Source organism: Ambystoma mexicanum, chromosome 6p (genome assembly GCF_040938575.1).
Source record: "Ambystoma mexicanum isolate Mex_15411 chromosome 6p, UKY_AmexF1_1, whole genome shotgun sequence".
In the NCBI taxonomy this organism is placed as follows: Eukaryota; Metazoa; Chordata; class Amphibia; order Caudata; family Ambystomatidae; genus Ambystoma; species Ambystoma mexicanum.
Window position 1 is genome coordinate 868,902,292 of NC_090935.1, and position 25,806 is coordinate 868,928,097.

General features: G+C 46.9%; 1 protein-coding gene across 1 annotated transcript in view; it reads left to right on the top strand.

Annotated features, from left to right (window-relative positions):
* The window catches only part of MAN2A1 (mannosidase alpha class 2A member 1), a 1,346,034-nt gene that overhangs the window by 1,191,279 nt on the left and 128,949 nt on the right, over positions 1-25,806 (top strand). Inside the window, exon 19 of the mRNA XM_069625484.1 lies at positions 22,969-23,102. Within this exon, the coding sequence (XP_069481585.1) occupies positions 22,969-23,102 (134 nt within the window). The remainder of the gene's footprint in view (positions 1-22,968; positions 23,103-25,806) is intronic.

Here is a 25,806-nt window from a genome sequence, read left to right on the forward strand (position 1 = left end):
AAGATGGGGGGGGGAAGGTGGATAGGGGGGTTAAGGGAAAAGTTCAAAGGGGAAAAGACTTAAACACTGGCAATAAACCACACCACTGCAACCCACACGATAAAAGACAAGTGTGACGGGAAACCCAAAAGGAAGAATGGGGATACAAATATTAACTTATAACATCAGAGGGCTGAACTCACCAGTAAAAAGAAAAAAAATGGAAAACTTCCTACACAGAGAGAAATACGATGTAATAATGCTCCAAGAAACTCACACACAGAAAAAAAGGAAAGGCGAAGTTCGCATAAGAGGCTACAATCCAAATTCTCCAATCCCAACGATGAAGAGAAGAAAAAAGGAGTCATGATAAAATTCGCCAACCAACTCAATGTACGAATCAAAGGCGCAATGTCAGACAAAAAAGGACGATACCTATTTTTGAAAGTCCAGATTGAAAATCGCCAATTAACCTTAGCAGCGCTTTATGCTCCAAACACAGGCCATGGCGGTTTCGTTAAAGAAACGTTGAATAAACTAGAGAACTATGCAGAAGGAGAAGTGATTCTGACAGGAGACTTCAATCTTGCATAGAACCATAGGGAAGACCATTCAAACCCCAAGCATTCGCAACAAGGGACACCATCACAAGCACTAAAAGAGATGATGAACAAGTTGGCTCTAGAAGACGTATGGCGGAGAATCAGATGCACAACCCGGGGGTATACATATCATTCACATGTGCACAACACGAGCTCCAGAATTGACTATACATGGGCCACAGGGAGCCTAGTGGGGGAGATCCAGTATATAGAAATAGGTCAAATATCGCTATCAGACCATGCCCCGCTGTGGATTTCTCTTCCAAAAATCGGCAAACGCTCGTGCCTATGGCGTTGGACACTCCCTAGGGAAATTATTCAAGACCCGGTAATCAGAGAAAATATAACGGAATGTTTCGAATAAAATGATACCCCGGAAGTCTTTCCAAGCACAGTATGGAAAGCCTTCAAAGCGGTGATACACGGACAGCTAATAGCCCTGAAAGCACAAAAAGACAAGCAATCATACAAATGGAAAAGTGAATTAGAAAAGAAACTGGAAGAGATCAAAGAAGAAATGGCGAAGAATAAATCCTTGAAAATAAAGAGGGCATATCGACATGTCTAGAGCCAGCTAGATGTACTCAGGACCAAAAAAGCGGAAATGCAACTACTCCACACAAGACATTGTATGTGATGAAGTCAAATAAGGCGGATATACCTCTAGCAAGACAGTTAAAATTAATCAACATTGATGCAAAACTCTATACAAAGGTACTTGCAAACAGGCTCTCACCCCTACCCCCTAAACCCACGACAACATTAGACGAATAGCACATCTCATAGAAAAGGTGGGAATCACAAACAACCCGCAGTAATATTGGCGGTAGATGCCGAAAAAGCTTTCGACAGGGTTGAATGGACTGTTATTTTTAACGCTCGAAAAAATGGGCATGGGGAAAGCATACATATACATGATTCGAGCCAACTACAACTCACCGATGACTAGAATAGCAGTAAACGGAGAACTCTCGGATCCAATCAGAATATGATGAGGCACCAAACAGGGCTGCCCTCTGTCACCCCTCCTGTACGCAAACTTTATCGAACCCCTGTTGGCAAAGATAAGAGCAACTCCCGACATCAAGGGCATAGAAATGGGGGGACAGAGACACAAGACAGAGGCGTATGCAGATGACATGATGATGACCCTAACCGAACCAACCAAGGCACTACCCCTTCTCAGACAACAGATAGACGACTATGGAGTAATATATGTCTAAAAATAAATAAACAGAAAACGTCGGTAATGGTCCTGGCCGGAGACAAACAGGAGATATACAAGGAAACGAAGGAACTACATCTACAAAAAGCAGAGGATGGGGTGAGATACCTGGGAGTCACTTTAACCTCCACTATACAAAATCTCTAATCGGGGAACTACACGCAACTTATAGAAAAGGTGAAAAGAGACCTGGATAGATGGAATCTGTTAGCAATATCCTGGTGGGGCAGAATCACGGTTATAAAAATGACAATACTGCCCAGACTACTGTATTACTTCCAAGCACTTCCCATATGGATACCGGCAAAATTCTTTAAGACACTCACCAAAACTATAACAAAATACATCTGGCAAAATAAGTCAACCAGACTGTCACAGCAGGCCCTAACAGCTCAAAAGTCAGACGGAGGCATGGCGCTCCCCCATTTCAGGAAGTATTACAAGGCAGCACAAATGTGGGTTCTGAATGAATGGATCACAAACACATCAGAGAAATGATGGGAGGCGCAGGACAGAGAAGTTGCAAGATCGAGCATGCGCCACTTACTATGGCGCATGCTCGATCTTGCAACAGGCTCGAGCACAGGCACCAAAATGTTAGAATAAGCGAGATCATGAGCTCAATCTTGGAAATATGGAACAGAGCAACCAAGAGAGAAACACTCACAATAGACCCCGCCCCCTTTATACCAACTCTCGACAATCCAGAATTCCCTCTGGGTACGGAAAATGGAGCATTCCAGAAATGGCGAGAAGCAGATTGTACAAAAGTGGGGGACATGTATGATGGCCTAAAGATCAGAAAGTACACTGTGTTATGCAGAAACCTGTGCAGTTCCCTTAGGAACCACTGCAAAAGATTTAAGACTACAGGTGTTTGGCAGTAAACCCACTTGGTAGCAGTCTGTACCACACAGATTCACTTGGTAGCTGTGGCTGAGCAGTCAGACTTGCCTCAAGAAGAGTTAGGCAGTATGCAGAGTATACACAATAGGTACAGAGACACAGTAGCACAAACAAACACTGACCAGCGCTTTGGTGTAAAAGTATATAATTATTTATTTAAAGACACACTTGGGAATTACACTAGCAAAAACGAGGTAAGTAAATTCAGCACACAGTCACTATCATATATATATATATATATATATATATATATATATATATATATATATATATATATATATATATATATATATATATATATATATATATACATATATATATACATACACAACCCTATTCACTTATTAGACAAGTTTTAGTGAGAAACACCACTTATTTTCAGACAGAGGTCAGCGCTTAACATAAGATGACACTCTAATAAGTTATAATGAAAGGGAGGGAAAAAGCCAGAGTTAAGGAAGCAGACATGTTTCAATACTTTTAAAAGAACCATAGTAAGGCAGGATAGGCAGAGTTCTACTGGGGAGCCAGGAAGTCAATTGCAAGGCCTACTCTTGGAGAGAGCAAGCAGAAGGGGTCCAGGTTCACACAGTGGGGTTATGCCCACAGAGTCTTGTAGATAGTTCGCACAAAAATGATGAAATTAAAGTCAGGAAAAGTTAGCTAGGTTGTCCCAGGCTAGCCCAGGTTAGAAAGTCGAGGCTTTACTGTCACCCCGAACGATCTGTCTCAAGGGAATCCAGGCGGGACACAGTACCTTAAGTGTGAAGGAAGCTCCAGCGGGGGCAGTTGTTCCTGGCAGCAGGTGCAAGTCGGCGTTTCATCCAGATGAAGAAGAGGTCTCGCCATGGAGGAAAGACGAAGGTCGTTGCACTGCCAGGGAAGAAACCAGCCACGGAGTTCTTCGGTTAAAAGGTACTACCCTTCTCTTCGCGGTAGTGGTAAACCGTGGTATTCCGGTAGCCGGGGTGCTTGGCACGGGCAAGGCAGCCACGAGATGCTCCAGGAAGGTGAAAAGAAGGCAAAACTGGTTATCCCCACCAGTCAAAGGAAGAAGACTCTCTGGACTGGAGATCTCCTTTGTCGTCGGGAAAAGTGATGAGACGATTCAGCAGGGCTCCACCGGTGATGTTGTCGTTGCAGGTTGGCTCAGCTTCTCCCTCCTCGGATTCTTAGGTCCTGTGGCGACTTCTGAAGTTCCAGTCCCAAAAGCCCTGCTTTTATGCAGCACACCCCCATTCACTCAGCCTAGCTGTCAATCAAACAAGCTAAGTGGTGAGCTGGCCGGCTCACCACTTGGGCCAATCACACAAGAGTGTGACTTGAGTTACCAAGGTAACTCAGTCCAGCGTGCCTAAACCCCCTCCCACACCCCCTGTGGTACCCAGACAGAGTGGCACCACTTTTGGAGGCTTCTGTGGAGAAGCCTGCCAAAAAGTGGAACAAAGGGCTCGACTTGGGTTGGAGTCACAGAAGAGAACACAAACGCCATTTTAGAATCGCGTTCTGGCAAAAAATACCAACCAGTGAATTAATATTAATTAAATAAACCGGCGGTATGTTCGAGGCTATAGGAATTAAATAATTAAAGTTGGTAGCCTCGAACAATGGGAAAATCCCATAGAGATATATTTGCGGTTGAATATAAAAAGTAGTATCCACTGCCACCAGCCAAAACTCAGTCAGGGGGGACGGAGACGTGCCCCTTCGAACAACAGACCCCGGGGCAATCGAATTGCCCCGACCAGTACGTCCACAATATGATGGTTTGTACTGGTTTCTGTTCATAATTTGGGACTAGTAAAGCCAATGGTGACTTTACATGCCCTGGGAGACAGTAGTCAGTCCCAGGGTATGGAGTCTATGTTAGGGGGTCGCTACGACACCCCTGGGTTACTGCATGGAGGGTGCTGTGTAACCCACATCAAAAACACATGAGACCCTATGGAGTAAAAGACCCCATAGCCCATAAAACACATGGAAAGATAAAGGAACACCTCAAATCATGTCTAAGAGTGGGAGTACAAGAATCTCTCTTAGCAGGAGAGAAAAAAATAAACCCCAAAAATCCAGCAAAGCTGCTGGGGGACTCACTAGGTTTGGGAAATTAGCCTTACAGAGAATTCTCCCTAACACACTGAATGTCAGGACCTGCTGGGCCTCACAGAAAAGGACAGATCCCAATACGAACAACTACACCATTGGCTCACCACGCCAAGAATAACACAAGCATTGACAAGCACCCTAACCCCATTTGAGACATATATGATGACCCAGTCGGGAGAAAAGAAATTAGTCTCCAACCTATATAAATTCATAAACGCCCAGGCTGAGGACATAAAATGGCAATATATGAATAAATGGGAAAAGATGCTGAAGAAACAAATCATGGGGCATCAATGGAAATACATCTGGCAAATAATCCAAAAATGGACACGGGTTGTCCAAACAAGAGAAGCGTGAGAAAAAATGATGATTCAATGGCATTACACCCCAGAAAGACTCCACGGAATGTTCACCACATCGCAAGAAAAATGTTGGAGGGGATGCGACGCAGTAGGAAATTGGAGACATATATGGTGGGACTGTATGATACTACAACCATTCTGGTCAGAGGTGAAAACACAAATGCAAAATATCTTCAAGGGAGCAGAAAACCTAGGAGAGGAAGTATGGATGTGTGGCATGTGGAATCCTCGAGATAGGACATTCACAAAGACACAAAAGAGAAATTTCATGGGATTTCTCATAGCAGCATGGCTAGCAATAGCACAAAAATGGAAACAGCAGACACCCCCATCCAATCAAGAATGGCTACACAGAATTTGGACATATGTGGCGATGGAAAGAATTAATGGGTTGCAGTGAGACAGCTAAGAACAATATAACCGGTGTGGTGGGAGGGAGGAGGGAACCGAGGGGGGTGGGGGGGAATGGGACGATGTTGATGTCCCGATGTTCATGTTTAATGAAATGCCAATAAAAACATATAAAAAATAAAAAGTCACTTAACTTATTTACGTCTTCAGCTGCGTTGCGTTTTTCCTTGTGAAATGCTGCTCACAAGCACTATGCTCTGGCATAGCTAGTACACGATCACCCGCGACCTCTTCTGAGGTAAATTTCAGCACGCTGTGAAATTCACTTCAATATTCAGTTCAGGCGTGACGCGCATGTCACGTATTTGCAGATTGTACGGTCCATTCTTCTAATTCCCTTACGACTCTCCTCCGCTTTAAAAGAATACGCTGAGAGAATCAAAGGAATGCCACGGCTCTGCTACCTTGCGCCCGAAAGCAAAATGTTAGTTGCCCGCCAGACACGAAACGTTAAATGGTTAGTTCATTAGATTTTGGCTGTGCACATGTCGCCGAAAATTAGAACGTGCGCAACACGCATAAACATCACTTTTGCTTGCTACCTATGACTGTTGCCACACTAGTGCATGAATACTCTGAGACCACAACCGTTAAACTACAAAAGCTTGTCATACATTCCTCGGTATGTTAATGGCAAAATTCCACAGCTAGTTCATTTACAGCATTTCAATCATCAATATTTACACTTTTCTCATCTACTTTGAATTTATCAAGGATTTTCACTTAGCTTCCTGGTGCTGGAGTTCACTGTGTCTTCTCCTTGGGTTGGGCTCTGTTTCTCAATGTGTTCCAGTATTTTTTAATTTTGTTAAATGATTTATCTATGGGTTTTCCTCAGGAGCTCCAATAGCTGGGACCTTCATTTCTGGTTGTCTGAATGGAAGGCAATTTAGGACCTCTGTCAATGTTCCAAGCTACCTCACAGGAACTGTAGAACCAATCAACTCTAGGTATTGCTGGCGCCATCTTGAACTGGGACAACACCTGTATCCTACAGTTCATGTTAGGGAAAACTGAGTCGAAATTTCTGCACAAAAAACAGTTTCTAAAACCCAACTTGTTTCTTACATTTCCTGCTCTGAGCTGCCAGGGACCTTTCCTAGTTTGTAATCTCTCTCCCTCTCTCTCTCCCCCTTCCTTTCCCTCTCCCCCTTCCTTTCCCTCTCCCCCTTCCCTTCCCTCTCCCTCCAACAACAAAGCACTCCAGGTGTGATGTTAGTTGGGCAAAGTACACTCATTTCAGGAGCATGGATTGGCTAGCTTTAGTCGAAACACCTATGGGCTTTTACCCTTTTAAAAGAAGGGGTCTCAAACCACTTCTTGGAATCATCTCTCGAATTCAACCGTTGAAAAAGACTTTGTTGGAGCCTGCTGGGAGAACAGTCCTTTCTAAAGTCCACCAGATATGAGGTAAAGACAAATGTTCCAAGGTAGAGGCGAGCTCTGTCCCCGAACCATCATCAGGGACCATTGGGGGGGGGGATCAAGACCTACATCTCTGCCAGCCATACTGTTGCCCTTGACCTCCCAGATGTTTGGGAGCACAAGAAAATGATTAATCTTGGCGTTTGAGACCCTGGAGTGGGATTCTCAGCTCTTGAAAACCACAATCCGACAAGAGCCCTGTGTATTTGATATCGACCCATGGCGAGACGTGATTCGATCTTTGTTCAGCACTGAGCAAACCACCAGGACCCCTGGACTCTCCCTTTGCTGTCCATTGTTCTTCAACCCCCCCCCCTTTAAACCCCATTCACTGCTGCAATGCGCCAGCTGAAGTGTGTTATTGCCTTGGCTCGAACCAAAGAAGTACTACTGCCTTGCATTTCTCGGAGCACCGTTTGAACTGCCAGCTTCTAAATCACCACTCCCGTAAGTTGATCGACCAGACACTGTTGCCCCCTGAACAGTGACCTATGAGCCTCTGCATTGAATCAACTCGCCTGCGCATCCTGCCACCAGCTCACCACCGTCGATTCCTTCCGGCTGAACAAAGACTGGTGACCGCCCGCTCTGCACAGTTAGATTTGCCTCTTCGAAGTCGCAGCAACTGCCCGTTCAACCCTGACTCAACACTAACTTTCTGCTGGAGCACCTCACCTGCTGCATCTTCGAACTGAAAAGCACTGATGAGCAGTGCTGAGAAGCCTGGTTCGATGCCCTCGAACCACCAAGACATTTGCAAAAGTATAACTGACTATATCTCCTGCCACCCCACCCCCATCCATCGTTGTCCCTAGAGACTGGCCAAGTCATTTTTATCTTTTTGCAACCTCAAAAAATATCCTTATTGAACATTGTGGTTTTTTCATTGCCTTTTCCCCCCTGTCTGTGCTGCATCTATTCTATCGTTAAATATTCTGTATTCCTTGTACAAGGGTGAGTTTTTACAGTGTTTTCTAGTTTTGACTATTATTGTACATGGTGTGTTTGATTAAAGTGTAGATTTTTCTAGAACCTTGATTGGTCATTGGCCTGTTATACTTCGCTCTTTGGGTTGCTTCTGAACAACGTTGCGAGTATAGCCTTCCCTCGACGCACATTACCCTAAAATGCGAAGGACGTATATCTCTTAAAACTGTGCCTGTTTTACCTTTTATGATTGTGTTGGCTCCTGGTTTGTAAACATGAGGGCTGAGTAGGCGCTTTAGGCTTTGCTCGTATTTGCACTCCTGCAAAGCAGACGCCAATTTGTCACAAATGTGTAGCCTGATTGAATATAGTACAGCGGCTAGTATAAAACAAAAATATAAATTGTCACTAAGCACTTCACCTATATGCCACCAGATTAGCTTTTCTATTGTCAACTAGTTCCTTTAAATGTGTCTCACTTTTAATTTGCGTTTTATAAGAGCAGGCACAAGTTTAGAAATAACCAGAGATAGTAATGAAATTAAATACTTTAATAGCTGCGTGTACTCTTTGATCATCTCATATGCTGTGAAGCCGATGTATTGAAAAGTAGAACTTGTAAATTTGGAGTGGTTGCCACCTACAACAATTGGTGGGATAACTTTATTCACGTTGATACGTAGTCTTTCATGACTCCACCGTGTGTGCTTTGTGCCACAAGAGGGTACCATTTCTTGAGATAATGTCAAATGTTCATTGGGTTAGAAGTATGTGCACAGCTTAAAGCACATTTCTAAAAACTATTTGCCATGAGACATTTTGATTAGACTCGGGAGAATAGCTCATGGGCAACGTGCTCGCCTTGGAAGCAAGACGACACGGAGCACCACAGGTTTGACCCCCATGTCCGCGCTTAGAAACCTCTGGGTATTAAGCGCGTTATAAATAACCTATCGTCTCAATGTCATACATGCATGGCTAGGCCGCCCCACATAGCCTGAATGCAGACCACAAGGTTGAATCAGGCTGTGTCGGGCGTCTGGGACAACATAACAAAGAAGTGCAGGGCCAACATGGTAACATTGTTTTTTTTAAATGTTTGCTCACAGGGTGGTATTTTAATAAGTTGGACTATCTTGCCACCACATTTGACCACTGCTGATGTATAATGTTGATTTAAATTCACATTACATGAACAATTTGTACCAAACTAGCCACATTCTGAAACCTAACTTGAAGAAATAAAGATTTGACATTGGGAAGCATGTGACGCTGTTTCAGTGAAGAGTAAGCCCATTACATTGTCGCAATGGAAACCTCATGGATTCCCACAAAATAACACACAAACATACATTTAGGAGTAAACATGCTAAAGAAAGATCTATTCATATTTCAGTGAGGATGGTTGGTGACAGGATCAAGAGAAGTCAAATATTTGCAATAACGTAGTGCTATACGCACTCATTAGTGGGAGCACGCTGACAAACCGGCCACAACGTTCACCCATCAGCATTCCAAGAACAGAAAAGACGCTGCCCTAAAGTCACTTTTCTGCAAAATGCACTGTGAAGAGGAGATAGTCTTCAGTTCGATAGGGCCTTCACATGGAACGCCCCTGAAAGCAGTTGTTCATCTAAATTGGGCAGCAGTTCCCAATGACACTAAGTGGAAACCTCTTCAATTCGACTGTGTTCCAGATCAGGAGAATCGTCTCTTGGTGTCACTGCCTTGATCCATCGGTACTTTTCTTGGTTTTGCTTCCATTTATTCAGCTGTGTTGAAATGAATCAATGAAGACCGGCCACTGCAAATTTCAAAGAGGCTTTGTAGATAAACAATCTAATGGTGATAATGACCAATTGAAAAGACCTGGTGGAAAACGTATTTATAAAACATATTTGCTTAAAAATGATAGTTAAAACACGTATTTGGAAAACTTATTATAAATGATGGTAAACAGTTTGTTGAAGAGGTATGTTTAGAGAAGGTGCCTGACAAAACAGTTTGAGTTCAAAAGATAAACAAAACTGTTTGATCACAGATGTAAAAAGAAAATTAGCAGAGATATATTAAGATAAATGCAGATGAGAGCACTGGACATACTTTATTTAAAATTGTTGAGACATATGTCTCATGCTTTCCACATAAATAATGTAAAACACTTGAGGGGTGTGGCTTGGCGGCCATGCGGTAGGAGGCACGACTGAGAAGCTCCTTCGAGAGCCTGAAGAAGATCCGAACAAACTGGTACCAAAACGTTGGGGATTTATCTGAAAATGACAGAATAGACGTCGGAATATCTGCAGAACATTTGCTGAGTCTCTCGAAGGAAATCGGAGGTCGGATTGCAGAGAAAAGGCAAAAGAAGAAGCTTCCCGCACAAAACAAAATGGCGGGCGCGAGGAGCTGAACGGCCGGGGAGAACGCCAGAGCCTTGTGAGCGAGGAAATCACAGGCGTGCAGCTGCGGGCCAGAGATAAAACAACATCCAGCTGGCCCAGGGGTCTGCCGGAAAGGGGATCGACGATCGGCACAGGCGACCCAGCAACGAGCCCGGCCCGGCCACTCATAAAGACGCGGAAGCGGTGAAAGCGGAGAGAGCACGCCGGGGGCCCCACCCTGATACGGTGAGGCGGCGCACGGACTGTATCGCCCTCCCGCAAGCATCACAGCCGCAAGGCGGGAAGAGGCGGCAGCAGGAAGGGGACCCACATAGACCAGTAATTTTGCGGCAGACAGCAGGCGCATATACGGCCGGGAGAGCGGACTCTAACTCGGCAGACAGGACGCCGGAACATTCGCACAACAAGCGAGGAGTTCCCCGGAACAAATAGGCGCTCGGAGCCCGAGGAGGAGGGGAGCGGCTGGCCTGAAAAACGGCAAACACCCCGGAGCAGCGGTTGGAGACCCAGGAAGGGAAACCGTGTGCACAGAGGGGGACATCCAGGAAGCGACGACCCCGGGCACGGTCAGATCCGTATTAACTGAGGGCCAGGCTGCACCAAAGTGAGCCCCTACGATATAATGCCAAGTCGAAAGACGGAGGGGAAGGCAAAGCAGACCAGCATAGAAACGTTCACTACACCACCTGGAAATAAACAACCTGCCCAGCCTACTACGGCAATGGCCTCCTCAGCTACTGGACAACAAGCAGGAAACACTACGGAAGGACCGATCCTGGAAGCTTTAGCCGCTCTGCAAACATCCCTTGAAGCCAATATGGACGCAGCGATAGGGGCCCTCAAGGCTTCCCTAGAGAACAAACTGGACACTGTCATGGTTGACGTGGGCCTTCTTCGGCTGGACGCCAGAAACTTAACAGAAAGAGTAACAATGGCAGAACAGCAAGTGCAGCAAAACATCACGGACGTTTCGGCTACACAAACACAAATGTCGGAGGCAGTACGGAAGATCAAGATCCTGGACCAGAGGGCCGAGGACGCAAAGGAAGGGCACGAAGGAATAATATTCGCATAATCGGGCTTCCGGAGGGCGAAGAAGGCAGAGATCCCACAGAATGTCGAATCTATGCTGCTCCAAGAGATTGGTGCCGGATCACTGTCCCAGGGCTTTGCGGTTGAGAGGGCACATAGGGCATTGACCAAAAGACCACGGCCGGGTGCCCCCTCACCCCCCAAGTGCGATGATTGCCAAGATCATGAACTTTAGGAACAGGAAGAAGATACTAACTTTCTCAAGAGAAGGGGGAGAGATTATAAGGAACTCCTCTAAGATCGCTATTTACCCTGACTATACGGTCATGGTCCAGCAACAAAGAGCAAGATTCGGCCCAACCAAAGAACATCTCAGGTCGGCAGGAGTGCGATACATCCTCTTATATCCGGCCAAACTTAAGGTACTACACCAAGGGAAATCATGGTTCTTTGACTCAACGGGAGAAGCCCACATATGGATGGACCAGCAGGGCCTCCCCCTGCAGGGACGGAGAAACCTGAACAATAATGAGATCAGCCCCGGTGAAAAGGAGCACAGACCCCCAGGAACAAGACGTCAACCAGGCCAGATGCATAGCACGAAGGAGTGACTCGCTCTAACCCAGCTGGGATGGCACAGGAAAATCACCCCCCAATTCAGAAAGTTCTATAAGTTCGGATGCCAGTTTGGAGGCATCACGCTGCGACGAGCCAGTCCCTATTCCAGGGACAGAGCAAGGGAAGCAGCGAGGCCCGAGCAGGGGGAGGGTGGCTGGGCGTTAGTTTGAAAGTTATGGTTTGTGTTGGTTGGCTGTAGGTGGGCCGGCTGGCCCACGGAGTCAAAGGTGGAAGGAACAATGTATATGTACATGGAACAGCTCGAGGGAGCAGGTACCAGGTCGACAGACTGCAATGTAACAAAGGAAATCGCCCCAAGCGCAGAGGCAAAAAGGACATGGGGGGGGGGGGGAAAGAGGCACGCCCTGAAGACCGGATGGAAAGAGAAGAAACAGGGGAAAACACAAATGGAAGGCTATGGGACAACAGAGCCAGAGTAAACAATACAAATATGGGCCCTGATGAAATAACTATAGCAACCTGGAATGTACGAGGACTCAATGCTTATGTCAAAAGACTCGGGGTGTACGCCTGGCTGAACAGAATGAAAGTCAAGATAGCAATGCTACAAGAACCCATCTGACAGCGGATAAACAGGCCAGGGTGACCAAGAAATGGGGAGGACAAGTATACAGCACAACATAATCGAACTATGCAAGGGGAGCATTAATATGGATTGCACCAGGAGTACCGTTCCAGCTAATAAAGCAGGAAAGTGACCAGGAATGGAGAATGGTGCTGGTGCATGGGATGCTTGAAAGCAGGGAAATATGCTTGATCAACAGCTACGCCCCAAACCACGACACCACCGTTTTTTTCAGGAATCTAGCGCCCAAACTGGCTCAGTACAGGGGAGCCGGAGACTTTAACTGCACCTTGAACCCGCTTCTCGACAGGTCGGATGACAAGCACAGGAAGCCAGCACCCCCTGCCAGGGAGTTTCACAAGTACCTCACACGATTGCAGCTGGTGGATGTCTGGAGGCAGGCACATGGAGACAGGAGAGGGTACACACATTATAGGGCACCCCATGGGGTATTTACACAAATAGATTACCTATTCACTGGCAGTGACTCTCTGATAGAATTCACAGGAATCGACATTAAAGCACGTACACTTTCAGATCACGCCCCGATACTGGCAACATGGGCGCACATACACAGAAAAACCCCAATACCAACATGGCGCCTCCGCGCAGAAGCCCTAGGAGAGGGCGAATTTGAGGCATATCTGCAGGAGGTGATAGAAGATTACTTTGAACAAAATGAGGGGAGCGTGGAGAGCAATGCCACGCTCTTGGACGCCTTCAAAGTGGTGATAAGAGGGGCGGTAATTGGGAAAATGGCAGGGTTGAAGGGTGCAATCGTGGCTGAGCTGGATGAAATAGAAAGGGAGGTTAAAACAGAGGAACGAAGGGCGGAAAGGGCGGGCCAGGAACCCAGGGAACTACTGGAGCTAAGAACGAGATGCATAGTTCTCTGGGAGAAACTGGGGAATCTGAATTATGGGAAATACACAGAGATTGCACGCAGAAGGGGATAAACCCAGTAGACTACTAGCGTGGCTTACCAAACAGGACAACAAGAGGGACCCCATAGCAGTATTAAATGATGATACAGGAACAGAGGTTAGGAATCAGGAAGATATAAATAACCTGTTCATAGGTTGCCGAAGCTGACAGCAGACCAGGCCCAACTATTGGACGCCCCGATTACTGTAGAGGAAATTGAGATGGTGATCTCTGAGCTCCCCTCGGGTAAAACCCCGGGCCCGGATGGGCTCCCAGGGGAGTGCTCGAGACATACAAAAGTACCATTGCCCCAAAACTGCTAGAAACATATCAGGAGGCATACGAGGAAGCACAATTGCCAAATAGCATGTCGGAAACGATAATAGTCCCGATCCTAAAGCCAGGGAAATCCCCAGTAGAATGCACGTCATATAGGCCGATCTCCCTCATCAACCAGGACTCCAAAATACTTACAACGGTTCTAGCGAACCGTCTGAAATCGGTTATATTCACTCGGACCAAAACGGGCTACGTCCCAGGGCAAAACACGTCATGGAACCTCCGCATATTACACTATGTGATAGAACAGATAAATCAGAGGCGAGGGGAATGCGCTGTAGTGTCATTAGACGCCGTTAAGACCTTTGTTTCTGTGAGTTGGAAGTGGTTGCTGAGCGTCCTCGCCCACTTTGGTTTGGGGGAGGGATTTCTCAGATGGATTAGACTGCTGTACAGGGAACCTTATAGCGAGAGTAAAAACGGGAAGGCACATTTCAAAAGCTTGGAGGATATACAGAGGAACCAAACAAGGCTGCCCACTGTCACCGATGTTGTACATACTGACTCTGGAGCCGTGGGCGGTCTTCCTCCGGGCAGAGTATGGGGACACAGGGATAAACATAGACGGGGTGGTCCATCAGATCTCGCTGTACACGGATGACATCCTTCTTTTTGTTGAAAACCTAGCCTGCCTACTGGAGGCGGTGGACGCATACGCCAGACTTTCAGGTATAGCCATCAAGAGAGAGAAATCGGTCTTATTCCCCTTGGCTGACTTAAGACCGGTCCCCCTAGACAGACTCCCAGATATGGGGCTAGCTTGGGCTCAGGGCTCCTTCCGATATCTCGGAATAGAGATACACCACAACACTGCAGAGTCACACGAATATAATACACAGGCAGCCCTAGATAGAATACAAAAGGCCATGGGTTTCTGGGAGACACTCCCATTGGGGATGATCGGGAGTGCGGCCATCCTGAAAATGGTAGTACTCCCACGGCTATTATACTATTTCACGAACATTCCCCATGCCATACCCAGAGCTTTCTTCATGAAGTTGAACACAATGACACAGAGGTTCCTATGGGGAGGGGGAAGGTGTAAAATTGCCATGACAACATTGCAGAGGGACCACGAGGAGGGGGGGGATCAGAGTACCGGACTTCGAAAGATACTACCTGGCAGGGCAACTGCAATACGTAGTTAAATGGCTGGGAGAAGATGAATCAATAGACAAAATACTCTTGCAACCAGCACTGAGATCCTTTTTCCTATGGGAAATCCCATGGATAGACAAACCTCTGCTCAAGCCCCTACCCAACATGCTTAGGTTAGCAACAGAGCTCTGGTCGAGGGCATGGTGACTCCAGAGGACCAAAGATCCTTGCTCGCTGCAGATTCCACTAGCAGGAATAATAGGCAAGGATACATACACTTCCAAGTATAGATCCCACTGGGAAGCCAAAGGAATAGCGCAAATAGGAGATTTGAGGAGGGAAGACCAATGGGCAGAGTTCCGAGATATGGTGGAGGAATATGACATATACGAAGGCCAATTCCTCCTATATAATAGAATGATGCTGACAATCAAGAAGAGGTGGCCAGAACAAGAGGACACAGGAGGAGAACTAGATGCATGGTATGATATATCGGAAGGGGACACACAACCTCCAGGCTATACGAACAGTTGCTAAAATCCAAGAACTCACAAGTCCTACAAACAAGAGGGAGATGGGAGGACGAACTAGGAAGACCCCTCCGTGATCATGAATGGGCGAGGGCACTGCGATACCCCAAAAAAGTATCAAGGAACGCAAGGTTCAAGCAAGCACAATTATACACTACACACAGGGCGTACCTCACACCTAAGAAAATGAATGGGATGAAGCTGGGAGATCCCCGCATATGCCCCCGCTGCCCGGAAGAGGACGCGGACATGATACACATGTTCTGGACCTGCCCAGTGAGACAGGTCTTTTGGGATGGAATCAGAAGCAAGGTGGCGGGAAGTGGACTCCAAATACAAGCGGGAAATCCAGAAATGTACCTGCTGGGCCTCTTCCCAAGAGGAGGCAAGAATAGGTCGCACCTCGCAAAAATGAGACTTGATATGCATACTAGCCAAACAGCGGATAGCAATGGCTTGGAAATCGAGAGAGGGCCCGAGGATAGACTCATGGTGGGCAGATTTTCAGAAATGGGCGATGACTGAAACGGCAGTGTGGATGAGGGCAGTACAGAAAGGTGAAGGGGAAACAGGACAAAAAATAATGGCATGGAACTCACTGATGCAGAGCTTATTCGAAAACGGGGAGGAGAGCGGAGAGGAAGAGCCGGGAAGGGAGGAGGAGCGGTAAAGGAGAAAAACGCAGGTCAAATCTCCAAGCCAGGGGGGCCATGAACTAAGACACTTTCAAAACCACTGCGGGGAAAGAGACACCTTAAAGCAAAGAGATTCCTTGCTTACTCGAAGACGGAACAGGCGGAGGAACACCTGCGCTTGGGACCGACAGCCAGCCTTGTTTTTAGTTTGTTTATTTATGAAGTGTTAGTTTGTTTGTTTGTAATGTTATCTAAAACCCAATAAAGAATTAAAAAAAAATAATGTAAAACACTTACTTCGATTGGTGTAGCAGATTTTAAAATGTTATAATTTCACCAATAAGTAGAAAGTGATTTGGTAAAGCTAAACAGTAGTTTAAATCAATGAACAAGCAATATCATACTTGAAAATGCAAAAACTTAAATAATCTGTGTCGCTATGTATTGAAGGCGCAAGCGTGTTTCAGATTTTCATGGTCACATGTGATTGTGTGCAAGTGTTGATCAATCTTTTTCCAGCAACCACAGGCATCACCAGCAGAGGTGTTTGCTCTGGTTTGTGCCACCAGGAAATTTTTACTGTTACCACAAGACGGACATTGCAAACACATGCTGGTTGTAGTAATAAGTACATTGAAATGTAAGAGATGCTCTGTAGAAGGTGTACTTATGGTTCTGGAAGTATGGGGATGCCAATTTCTTACAGACACAAACTATAGTTTTTAACTTGATGTGAAAAATGTAACTATTCCCCCTAAGACACACTACTTATTTTGCTGTAACAGCTATTATTCGTTCTTTCTAGCTTTAATGCCCTAAGGTCCATATCACTGTTGCCTCCTCCTCTGCCACCTCTCTGATTCCCTCATCCTCCTCCTTGGCGCCCTTGCCCTCTTCTCCTTCCTCTTTTGCCCTCCGTCAGGCTCATTCTATACTTCCACAGGGCGTATCCCTGACCTGTACCCCTCCATGGAAGTCTTTCAAGGGTGGCAACCTTCTCCACTTTGCCTCTCTCAACTCTCGCTCAGCTGTCAAACACTCAACCTTGATGTTCTTGGTCTTACCGAGACATGGATGGTTCACGGCTAGATCTGTCACAAGTTTTGACATACTCCTCCCTGATGGCTACAAGATCCTCTCCACGCCCAGATCCAACCGTTACGGGGGTGTGGAGGGGATGTAGCGTTGATCTTCCCCGAATAGATCCCTGCTTCTATCATTCCTATGCAGGTCTACTCATTCTTTGAATGGCTGGTCTGCAGGCTCTCTCTTTTTCCTGGCCGCTCTCTCAATGTGGCGACTCTCTACCGGCTACCTGGTCAGGTAACCTCCTTCCTCTACGAGTGGTCGGAACTGGCCTCCTGGCTGCGACCACTCAACTCCTCCTCCTCATTGGAGACCTCAACATCCACCTGGATGCATCCTGTCCCTCCTCTGGACTCTTTCGCAACCTCTGTGATTCTCTTTCTCTCTCTATTCTTCCCTCTGGCCTGACTGACTCTGAAGGGCATACCCTGGATGTTCTGATCTCCTCAGACCTCCCCCTCTTTAACCCGCTCAGCACTCATCTATCCTGGAGTGATCTCTCTCTCTCTCTCTCTCTCTCTCTCCACACCCCAGTCCTTGCACTGCCACCCACCTTCTCAGTCATCTGACCCATGAAGCGTGTGTCGGTTGAGGCTTTCGCCGCCACTTTCTCTTCCTTTCCTTCACCTCTAGCTGACTCACATCCTGGCACAGCCCTTTACAACCACCATTCTTCAATCTCTGGCACTCTTGATGTACTTGCCCCTGTCATGAGGATCCGCTTGAAGCCCAAAGCCAAGTGCAACTCGTGTTATGACTCAGACCTTGTCACCCTTAAACGCAAGTGTAGGATGGCTGTCATGGTCATGAAGTCAGGGGCACAGGCATGCAGGGGTTGCATGCACAGGAGACCTGGGTGGACACTGTCCTGGCGTCTTTGGCGCCAGACTCATGAACAAAAGTAAAACAAGAACATCCATTTAACACCAGAAGGCTTTTATTATGGACGTAGCACTTCAGATGCATTAACCTTGAACATTCCATCCATTAAGAAGCCCCAAGTGTATTCTTGGGTGTGGCTGCTAATGGATTGCCTTTGCACGTGCTCACTCTCTAGAAGTGGCAGGGTGTGGCTGGTAAGCCGGCCCTAATGGGCGTGCCCACGATCTCAGCTATATAAACTGCCCCGATCCTCAAGACAGACGCTTCGCGTTATTCTGCACTTGCAAGCAGCGTAACGCTCACCGTCGCCTGAGGTCAGACTTACCTTTGCAGATCCTGCTTCCTGGACATCCTGCTTCCTGCCAGCATACTTACCAACTGGGGGAAGCTGTTCTTACCTGTACATCTTTTCGGTGAACCAAGTATTCATCTTTACACTTACCGGGACACCGAAATCTTCATGTTGGCACCACAGCACAACACGCTCCATCGTCGACAACTGCTCCTACAAGGGAAAACAGAAGACAAGGTTAGACATCGAAAAAACAGTCAGTTTAAGGTTGCGCTTCGCCATACTTTGCTCTTTTCCTTAAACCATTACTTACCTGCTGTCGAACATTGCGGTAGCATCCATCTTCCATCCGGCTGCGTCTCACAGCTGCATTGAGGCTGCATTTCCATCTAATGGAAGAAAACTGAAGAAAAACATTATTGCGGCATAAATAGGAGCAACATATAAAGACATTAAACCGAACGAACAGCGTCACAAGAGCTCAAGAAAGACTTACCGATCATAAGGAGAAGCATAGTCGCAGCTGGACTGGAATAATACTTATCAAGGATCAGTGAAGGAACTACATCCCATTCAACGCGCCCCTTCCAGAAGTAGAAGGACAGAGAGCTTACCTTCCATAATTCACAGGTGAGCTTCATGGGCCGGCGTATGCTCACAGAAACCGGACTTTGAGGTCAAGGGTTTGAGAGGTACAACAATCAGATTGGCACACTCACACACTCTTATCTCCATGCAGAAGCAGTATCACCACGTACCACCGCTCACAGCTTTTCTACTGAGGGAGAGGCCTGAAGTGGGTGATTCAAGTTCAGGGAGGGCTGCAACCATACCCCAACGCCTCCGCAGAGACCAGGTGAGCGTAACAATAGCGGGCATCCTGTGCACCCTCTGACAAACTGGCCTGCCGCCTGCTCCAAAGACAGTACTGACTCTCTGTCCACACCAAGAAGAGAGCTCACCTCCAAGCTCGTGTCTCTGCAGCATCTAACAACTCGGCCAAACTCTTTAAAATCTGCAAGGAGCTGGACAATCCTGCTGCAGTCTCTACCTCTCCTGTCCCCTACCAGGCCCTCTGCACGGCATCGGCTTCACATTTTATCTCAAAAACCCAGGACATTCTGTCCACCATCTCTTTCTCTCCTCCTTCTTCCTCCAATTTTGCCTGTACCTCTGGCCTTCCAACGACTGCCTCTCCTCCTCCCTCCTCTCTTTCCTTTGTTCACCCCTGACAAGGTTTCTAGACCAGTTCGATCTATGAAAGTCTCATCAAAACAGGTTCTTCCCTGTTCATCCAAAACCATCAAGGACCACATTGTTACCCTCACTCCAGCCTTGCCAGACTTGTGCAACCACTCTTTAGGCACTGGAAACCTTCCCTAATCCCCCTCCCCTGCATGAAGCACTCCCTTGTGCACCCTCTTCTTGAGAAACCCTCAGTCGACCCCTCCTGTCCAGCTAACTATCGCCTGATCTTCATTACTCCTTTTCTCGGCATACACTTGGAAAAGCTGGCCATCTCCCAGCTAAACCTTCACACCAAATCTGTTGGTTGCCTCCATGACCATCAGCCTTGCTTCAGGGCATCCAGAAGCACAGAAACTGCTCTCCTGAACATGGGTGAAGACCTGCTCTCCAACCTTGATACTAACAACCCTTCTAGCCTAATCCTACTCAATCTCTCTTCTGCATTTGATACTGTCAACTATGCCATTCTGCTCAACCTGCTCCGTGATAACCTGGGTATCGCTGATCAGGCCCTGGTCTGGCTGACCTCCTTTCTTTCTGACCGACCGTCCCAGGTCCAACTTGGGTTCTCAAGCTCTCTCTCTGTCTGTCTCTCTCTCTCTCTCTCTCTCTCTCTCTCGCCCTCTGTGTCTCTCTGTCTCTCTCTCTCGCCCTCTCTCTGTGTCTCTGTCTCACTCGCTTTCGCTCTCTTTTTCTCTTTCCCTCCCCACCCCCCCCCCCACCCCCACCTGTGGTGTTCCCCAGGGGTCCAATTTTTATCCCAGGCTGTTCAACCAATACCTGGCACCTCCCGCCCACCACATAGCTGCTCTCTGCTCCAACTTACTTTCAGTGCTATGCAGATGAAACTCATCTAGCTTTCAGGCTCCCCTCAGCCGCCTCTTCGCCTCTCTCAGGTCGGATTGTCTGTCTGCAATCCAGGAGTGGTGTGCCGCCAATGAGCTCTGCCTTAATGCCAGTAAAAAAGAGATCCTCCTCATTGGCATATCAGCACCTTCCTTCCCTGTCACTCGCTGGCTGCCCACTCTGGGCCCGCTTTCTGCTCCCACCTGTGAGGCTAAGAACCTCTGGATCATCTTCGACTGCACACTCTCCTTCTCTCCTTCTCTCCTTACATCTCTGATGTCTCTAAGAAGTCAAACTACCAGCTGCACCGTCTCAGAGGTATTCTTCCTAAACTCACTGTCTCCAAAGCTCTGGTACTCTCTAAGCTAGACTACTGCAACAGCTCCTTTCTAAATATACCTGCCTCTACTCTCCGTCCTCTACAACTCTTCCAGAACAGGACTGAGAGGCTTGTCCTTGGCCTCAAGCCCAGGGATCATATCCCTCCAGCGCTGAAATCTCTTCATTGGCTCCCATTGGCGGCAAGGACCAAGTCAACAAGGCTTTCTGGGGCCTGGGACCGCAATACCTCAACTCTCTCTACGGAAATATCTTCCTACTCAAGTTCATGGCTCCTCCAACTCCTTGAGGGTCAGTTGCTTCTCCAAGCAACGAGTTGGGGACAGATCTCTTTCTTCAGCTGGTGTCTCCCTCTGGAACAGCCTCTCTGAAACTTGAGCAGAACCATCTCCGGTTCCGTAAGCACCTCAAGACCCTTCCTCTTTGCGTCTGCCTTCTTTTCCTCTCCCCTGCTGACCTCCTGTCTGATACATGCACTGGGCACCAGGCAACCCTCTGAATTTGGGCCCAGGTCCCTGCCTGTCCAGCTGCATACCCGCCCTGCCTCCTGGCACCCTGCACTTTTGGTCTGTATCTGTAACCCTACAGTCCCCTTTCCTGCACTTATTAGACATATGTTGTCTGAACTTCTAACACTCGCAGTTGCCACCTGTTGGCTGCACTACTTGCTCTGATTCCTTGTCCTGCACTTGTGCACCCTCCCACTTCCTCTCCCCTAGCACTTTTCCCCTCCACGCTCCCCTGTACTTGCTCAGTCTCAATGTCACTATGCCTAATAAGATTATTTGTCCTCCCTCTGTTTGCCCTCCCTTGTCGTGCCTTGAAACACTTGTATATAGGCGTGTTATAAATGTCATATGATAAGTATACTTGACAAAACATAACATGTGCCCCTAATTCCTAAGGAATCAAGTTGCCTCTCAGCAATGAGACTCAAAAAGGCCAAACCATTCTTCTGATTCCTGTCATCCTTGCATGATTCAAAATGTATGGAGCAAGGAGAGATGTCTTTGTGGGAGGGAAAAGGGGACATGCATCATCACTTTGGAAGGTGCTCTGACATGACTGCTTGATAAAGTAGTCGTGCCCAGTTGATAGAAAAAATTATTAACAAATTAGATGGTTTGCTGATGTTGCCTGGCTATTGTCGACAAGTATTTTCTGATTAAATCTAAACTGCCATGTCAGACCTTATCCAGATGGATTATTCTAGCTATTTCAGATTGCTGCTGGCTGGTGGGCAAGGATCCTCCAGAAGGCTTGAGGGCCCATTCAACTAGGGGCATGGCTACTACTCCTGCTCTCCAAAGAGGTATTTCGATCAAAAACATTTGTGAGGCAGCTTTGTGATCTACAATACACACTTTCACTAAGCATTACTGCCTTGATTCTACCCTAAGTCAAGATGGAAGCTTTGGCAAAGCTGTCCTCCATTCTGTTCATGGAAACCATTGATGGCAAAATTCTTACTCCCTCCACCAAAAAAAACACTGCTTTGGGAGTCTATCAAAGATGAGGAATACGTGGGAGGACACAATCCATTATAAGAACAAGTTACTTACCCTTGGTAACGTTCTTTCGACTGGATGTTCCTCCCACGTATTCCTCATCGCCCTCCCATCCTACCCCTCAAAATAATTTCCCATGCTATTACAACTTCGCTCCTTCAGAGACTAGTATGGTCAAACCCGTGTTGATGCAGGTAGTTCTTGAGAATGACACGAAAAAACAGAACGGAAGCCAATGGCCTCTGCACGTGATATATATGCCTTCGATGACATCATCCTTGAGATGTAGTTGCTCGAGGGGCATCGAGTCGATTGCATCGACGCACAGCACCCTCTGCCGAAAAATGATTTCTGAAGCTGGATATTGGAGATATCAAAGATGAGGAATACTTGGGAGGCACATGCAGTCGAAAGAACGTTCCCAGGGGTAAGTAACTTGTTCATCTACTTCTTCTAGGCTATTCAAGACTTCATAAAAGAACATTTGTTTTAAACTGAGAATGTTGGGATTGTGTGATTGGGCCTGCATTACTGCCTAAAACTCCAGCCTAAAATAAAGATGGCTGGTGTTTCTTTAAACGTTATTGTCAAAAATATTGTTTGGGAAGTGGATTTCAATAACAGGTTAGTAATTGCACATAAAACGTTTGTCTACCTTAGGTCAATTGGAAGTCATTATGGACCGTCGACTAATGCAGGATGACAACCGTGGTCTTGGACAAGGTGTACAGGATAACAAAATCACAGCCAACCTGTTCAGAATCCTACTGGAGAAAAGGAACATAGTTGATAAGGTAGCATTAAGCACTTGATGATGTTTTTTATGTCTGTTTTCTAGGGGGTTAGACAAAAATCGGATCAACATAACTTACAATGGCACATGACAATGAGCGTGATGTTTCTGTGTCACAAACAAGTTTACCATTTACAATAGGGTTAATTAGCACCTCTCTGCAAATGGAAATCCTACAATAATAGTTACATACATTATATTTCCCTTGAACTCTTGCTCGTAAATAATGTTGACGTTAGGAATAACTACTGTAACACTTGGGTATACTGGGAAATAAATCAATAGACCCTAGCTCCCTAGAATAGTAATGGTATTGTCTTTCAGCAAAGTTCATACTTATTTAGTGAATGCAGCCTGCATATTTCTAATTTTCTTTTAAACTGATCATGAGACCCCTTTATCAGAAATAGCTCAGTTGGAGAGAGTAACGAATACCAAATTCAGAGTATGAAAACAAATTTGAAGTAGTCATTCTAGAGCATGTACTGGAGACACAAGCATGCAGAGGAATGCAAGGCATAAGAGAGCGCAAAGAGGATTTTGCTTGGCTTTTCTTGAGAGACAAGCGAAGCCTGTCTGCTGTAAATCGACAACAGGTGCTGTATTCCACCCAATGCTTCACCCTGGAGAAATGGCAGAATTTATGCTTCAAGATGCTTGATATTTTCACCAAGGCACCGGCAGCAACTGCCTCAGGACTCACGACGCCGCTGGCTCCATCTGGGACCCACTGCATTGCCACAAGCTTGCCAAGGTTGCTGATACCCTTGGGGTATCGGACCCATTCAGACCAAAGGTCGAATTTGAATTGACGGACGTCCTGGACGAAGGACCCAAGGAGGAGACCTTGCTACCGTTCATAATAGCGGTGAAAGTTCTGGTGCTAGAGGTCTCTTAGCACTCTCTACTGAGGTCGGCACATATGTTGTGAAAGTCCCATGTTTCACTGTCCCATTTTCTCCATTTCATCAGGCAATCTTGAACCCTTTCCGCCAGGGGATTGGGTGCAAACATCTCTTGGATGGTACATGTCCTCCAATCCCAGGGCAAAGTTCCCATCTCAGCCTTTCTGCATCTGCTGAGTTTTGTGACCTCGTTCAGTCTAGTGGTTCTAGAGGCCCAACTTTGCATTAGGATGCTCCATTGCCAGTGATAGCAGTTTTAGGGTCGCATGTCAGATCTGCAGATATCAAGTAGAGTTGCTCGAGACCTAGCGTGGTGGTCCTAAAGGAACATCCCGCTGAAAGGCACATTGTTCCAGTCAACCCTGGCCTCAGGTGATTGTGGTCATGGATGTGTGTGACTGATTGGGACGCTCACCTGTTAGACCTGACTATTAGCACACTGGGGTCAGCCTCCGACTCTAAAGAGCGCATCAGTTTGCTGGAGTTGATGGCGATCAGGCTGGCCCAAGTTGCCTTCCTCCTCTTTGTGAAAGAGAGATGTGTGCTGATGCTTACGGACAAAAGAGTAGCCATGCACTAATTCAACAAGCAGAGGAGTGGTACAGAGTCCTTGCCTCTTTGCACAGAAGCAATGCAACTAAGGTTCTGGGTTCTTGAGAACAGTCTGACAGCGGCTCATCTTTCTGGAAGAGCGAATGTTTTGTTGCATGCCTTAAGCAGATAGATTTCCGCTGGTGGGACCTCTGCCAGGAAGTTTTTCCGGAGATCATCTTCCGCCAGGGATCCTTCAAGTAGACCACTGAACACGAAGTGCAAGTTGTTTCCTCATCAGGGAGCTCTGGTGGATGCTTTGACAGTCCACCGGATTTTCAACCTCCTTTATGCACTCCCATCGATCCTTGTCATTCTGCTGGTCCTCCGGCTGGGCCTCTTCAGGACCACTTTAGTTTTAATGGCTCTAGACTGGGCCCGGAGAACAGAGTACCCAGAGTTGCTGGACATAGCAGTCTCCTCAGAAGGTGCCATGGTGAGCAGAGTGGATCTGCTCTCCCGGTCAGATAGCCGGGTCATCTATCCCGTACTCAGCAACCTGAACCTTCATGCTTGGCTACTGAGAGGCTGAGATACAAGCTTGGAGGCACGCCACTAAGTCAATTTATGATACATTTTCAACTGGGTGCTCTGAGAGCACTTTGGACCCTATATTATCTCCTCTGTCTTGTAATTTCTGGCAGGTAAGGGCGTTCCTAAGTCTCAGAGACCATTCTACCAGCGAAATGGCTGCCACCTTTGCCCTGCAGAGAAGGGTGGCTTGTTATGGATATTTGCCAGGCAGCTACGTGGGGCTCACTGTAAACATTCGCTAAAATGTATTCCCTGGATTCACAGTCTGGGCAGGACCCTCATTTTTTAGGACAATCCTCCAGAGTTTTCTGGTGTAAGTTGGTGTCCTTGCTTTCCTCCCTCGTCCAGATCCATGTGCTGCTATGAGAGTCTATAATAGATGATGAATCCATGGGAGGAAGGAAATCGTTATTACAACAAATGACTTGCCTCTGTAATGTTCTTTCTGATGGATGTTCCTCCCACGGATTCCTTATGGCCCTCCCTATCTGTCTCAATTGGCGAATTGCTAGTGCACCTTTAGTTCTGCGGTCACGCAGAGTCAAAGTGGTAGAGAAAAAGAGTTCATCTGAAGTCACGTTGTACTGCGCCTTGATATAAACTAGTCTGGCATCATGGCTGGCACGAAGAGGCATCGGGTGGAGCGGACATGAACCCACGGCATGGTGGTGCAAA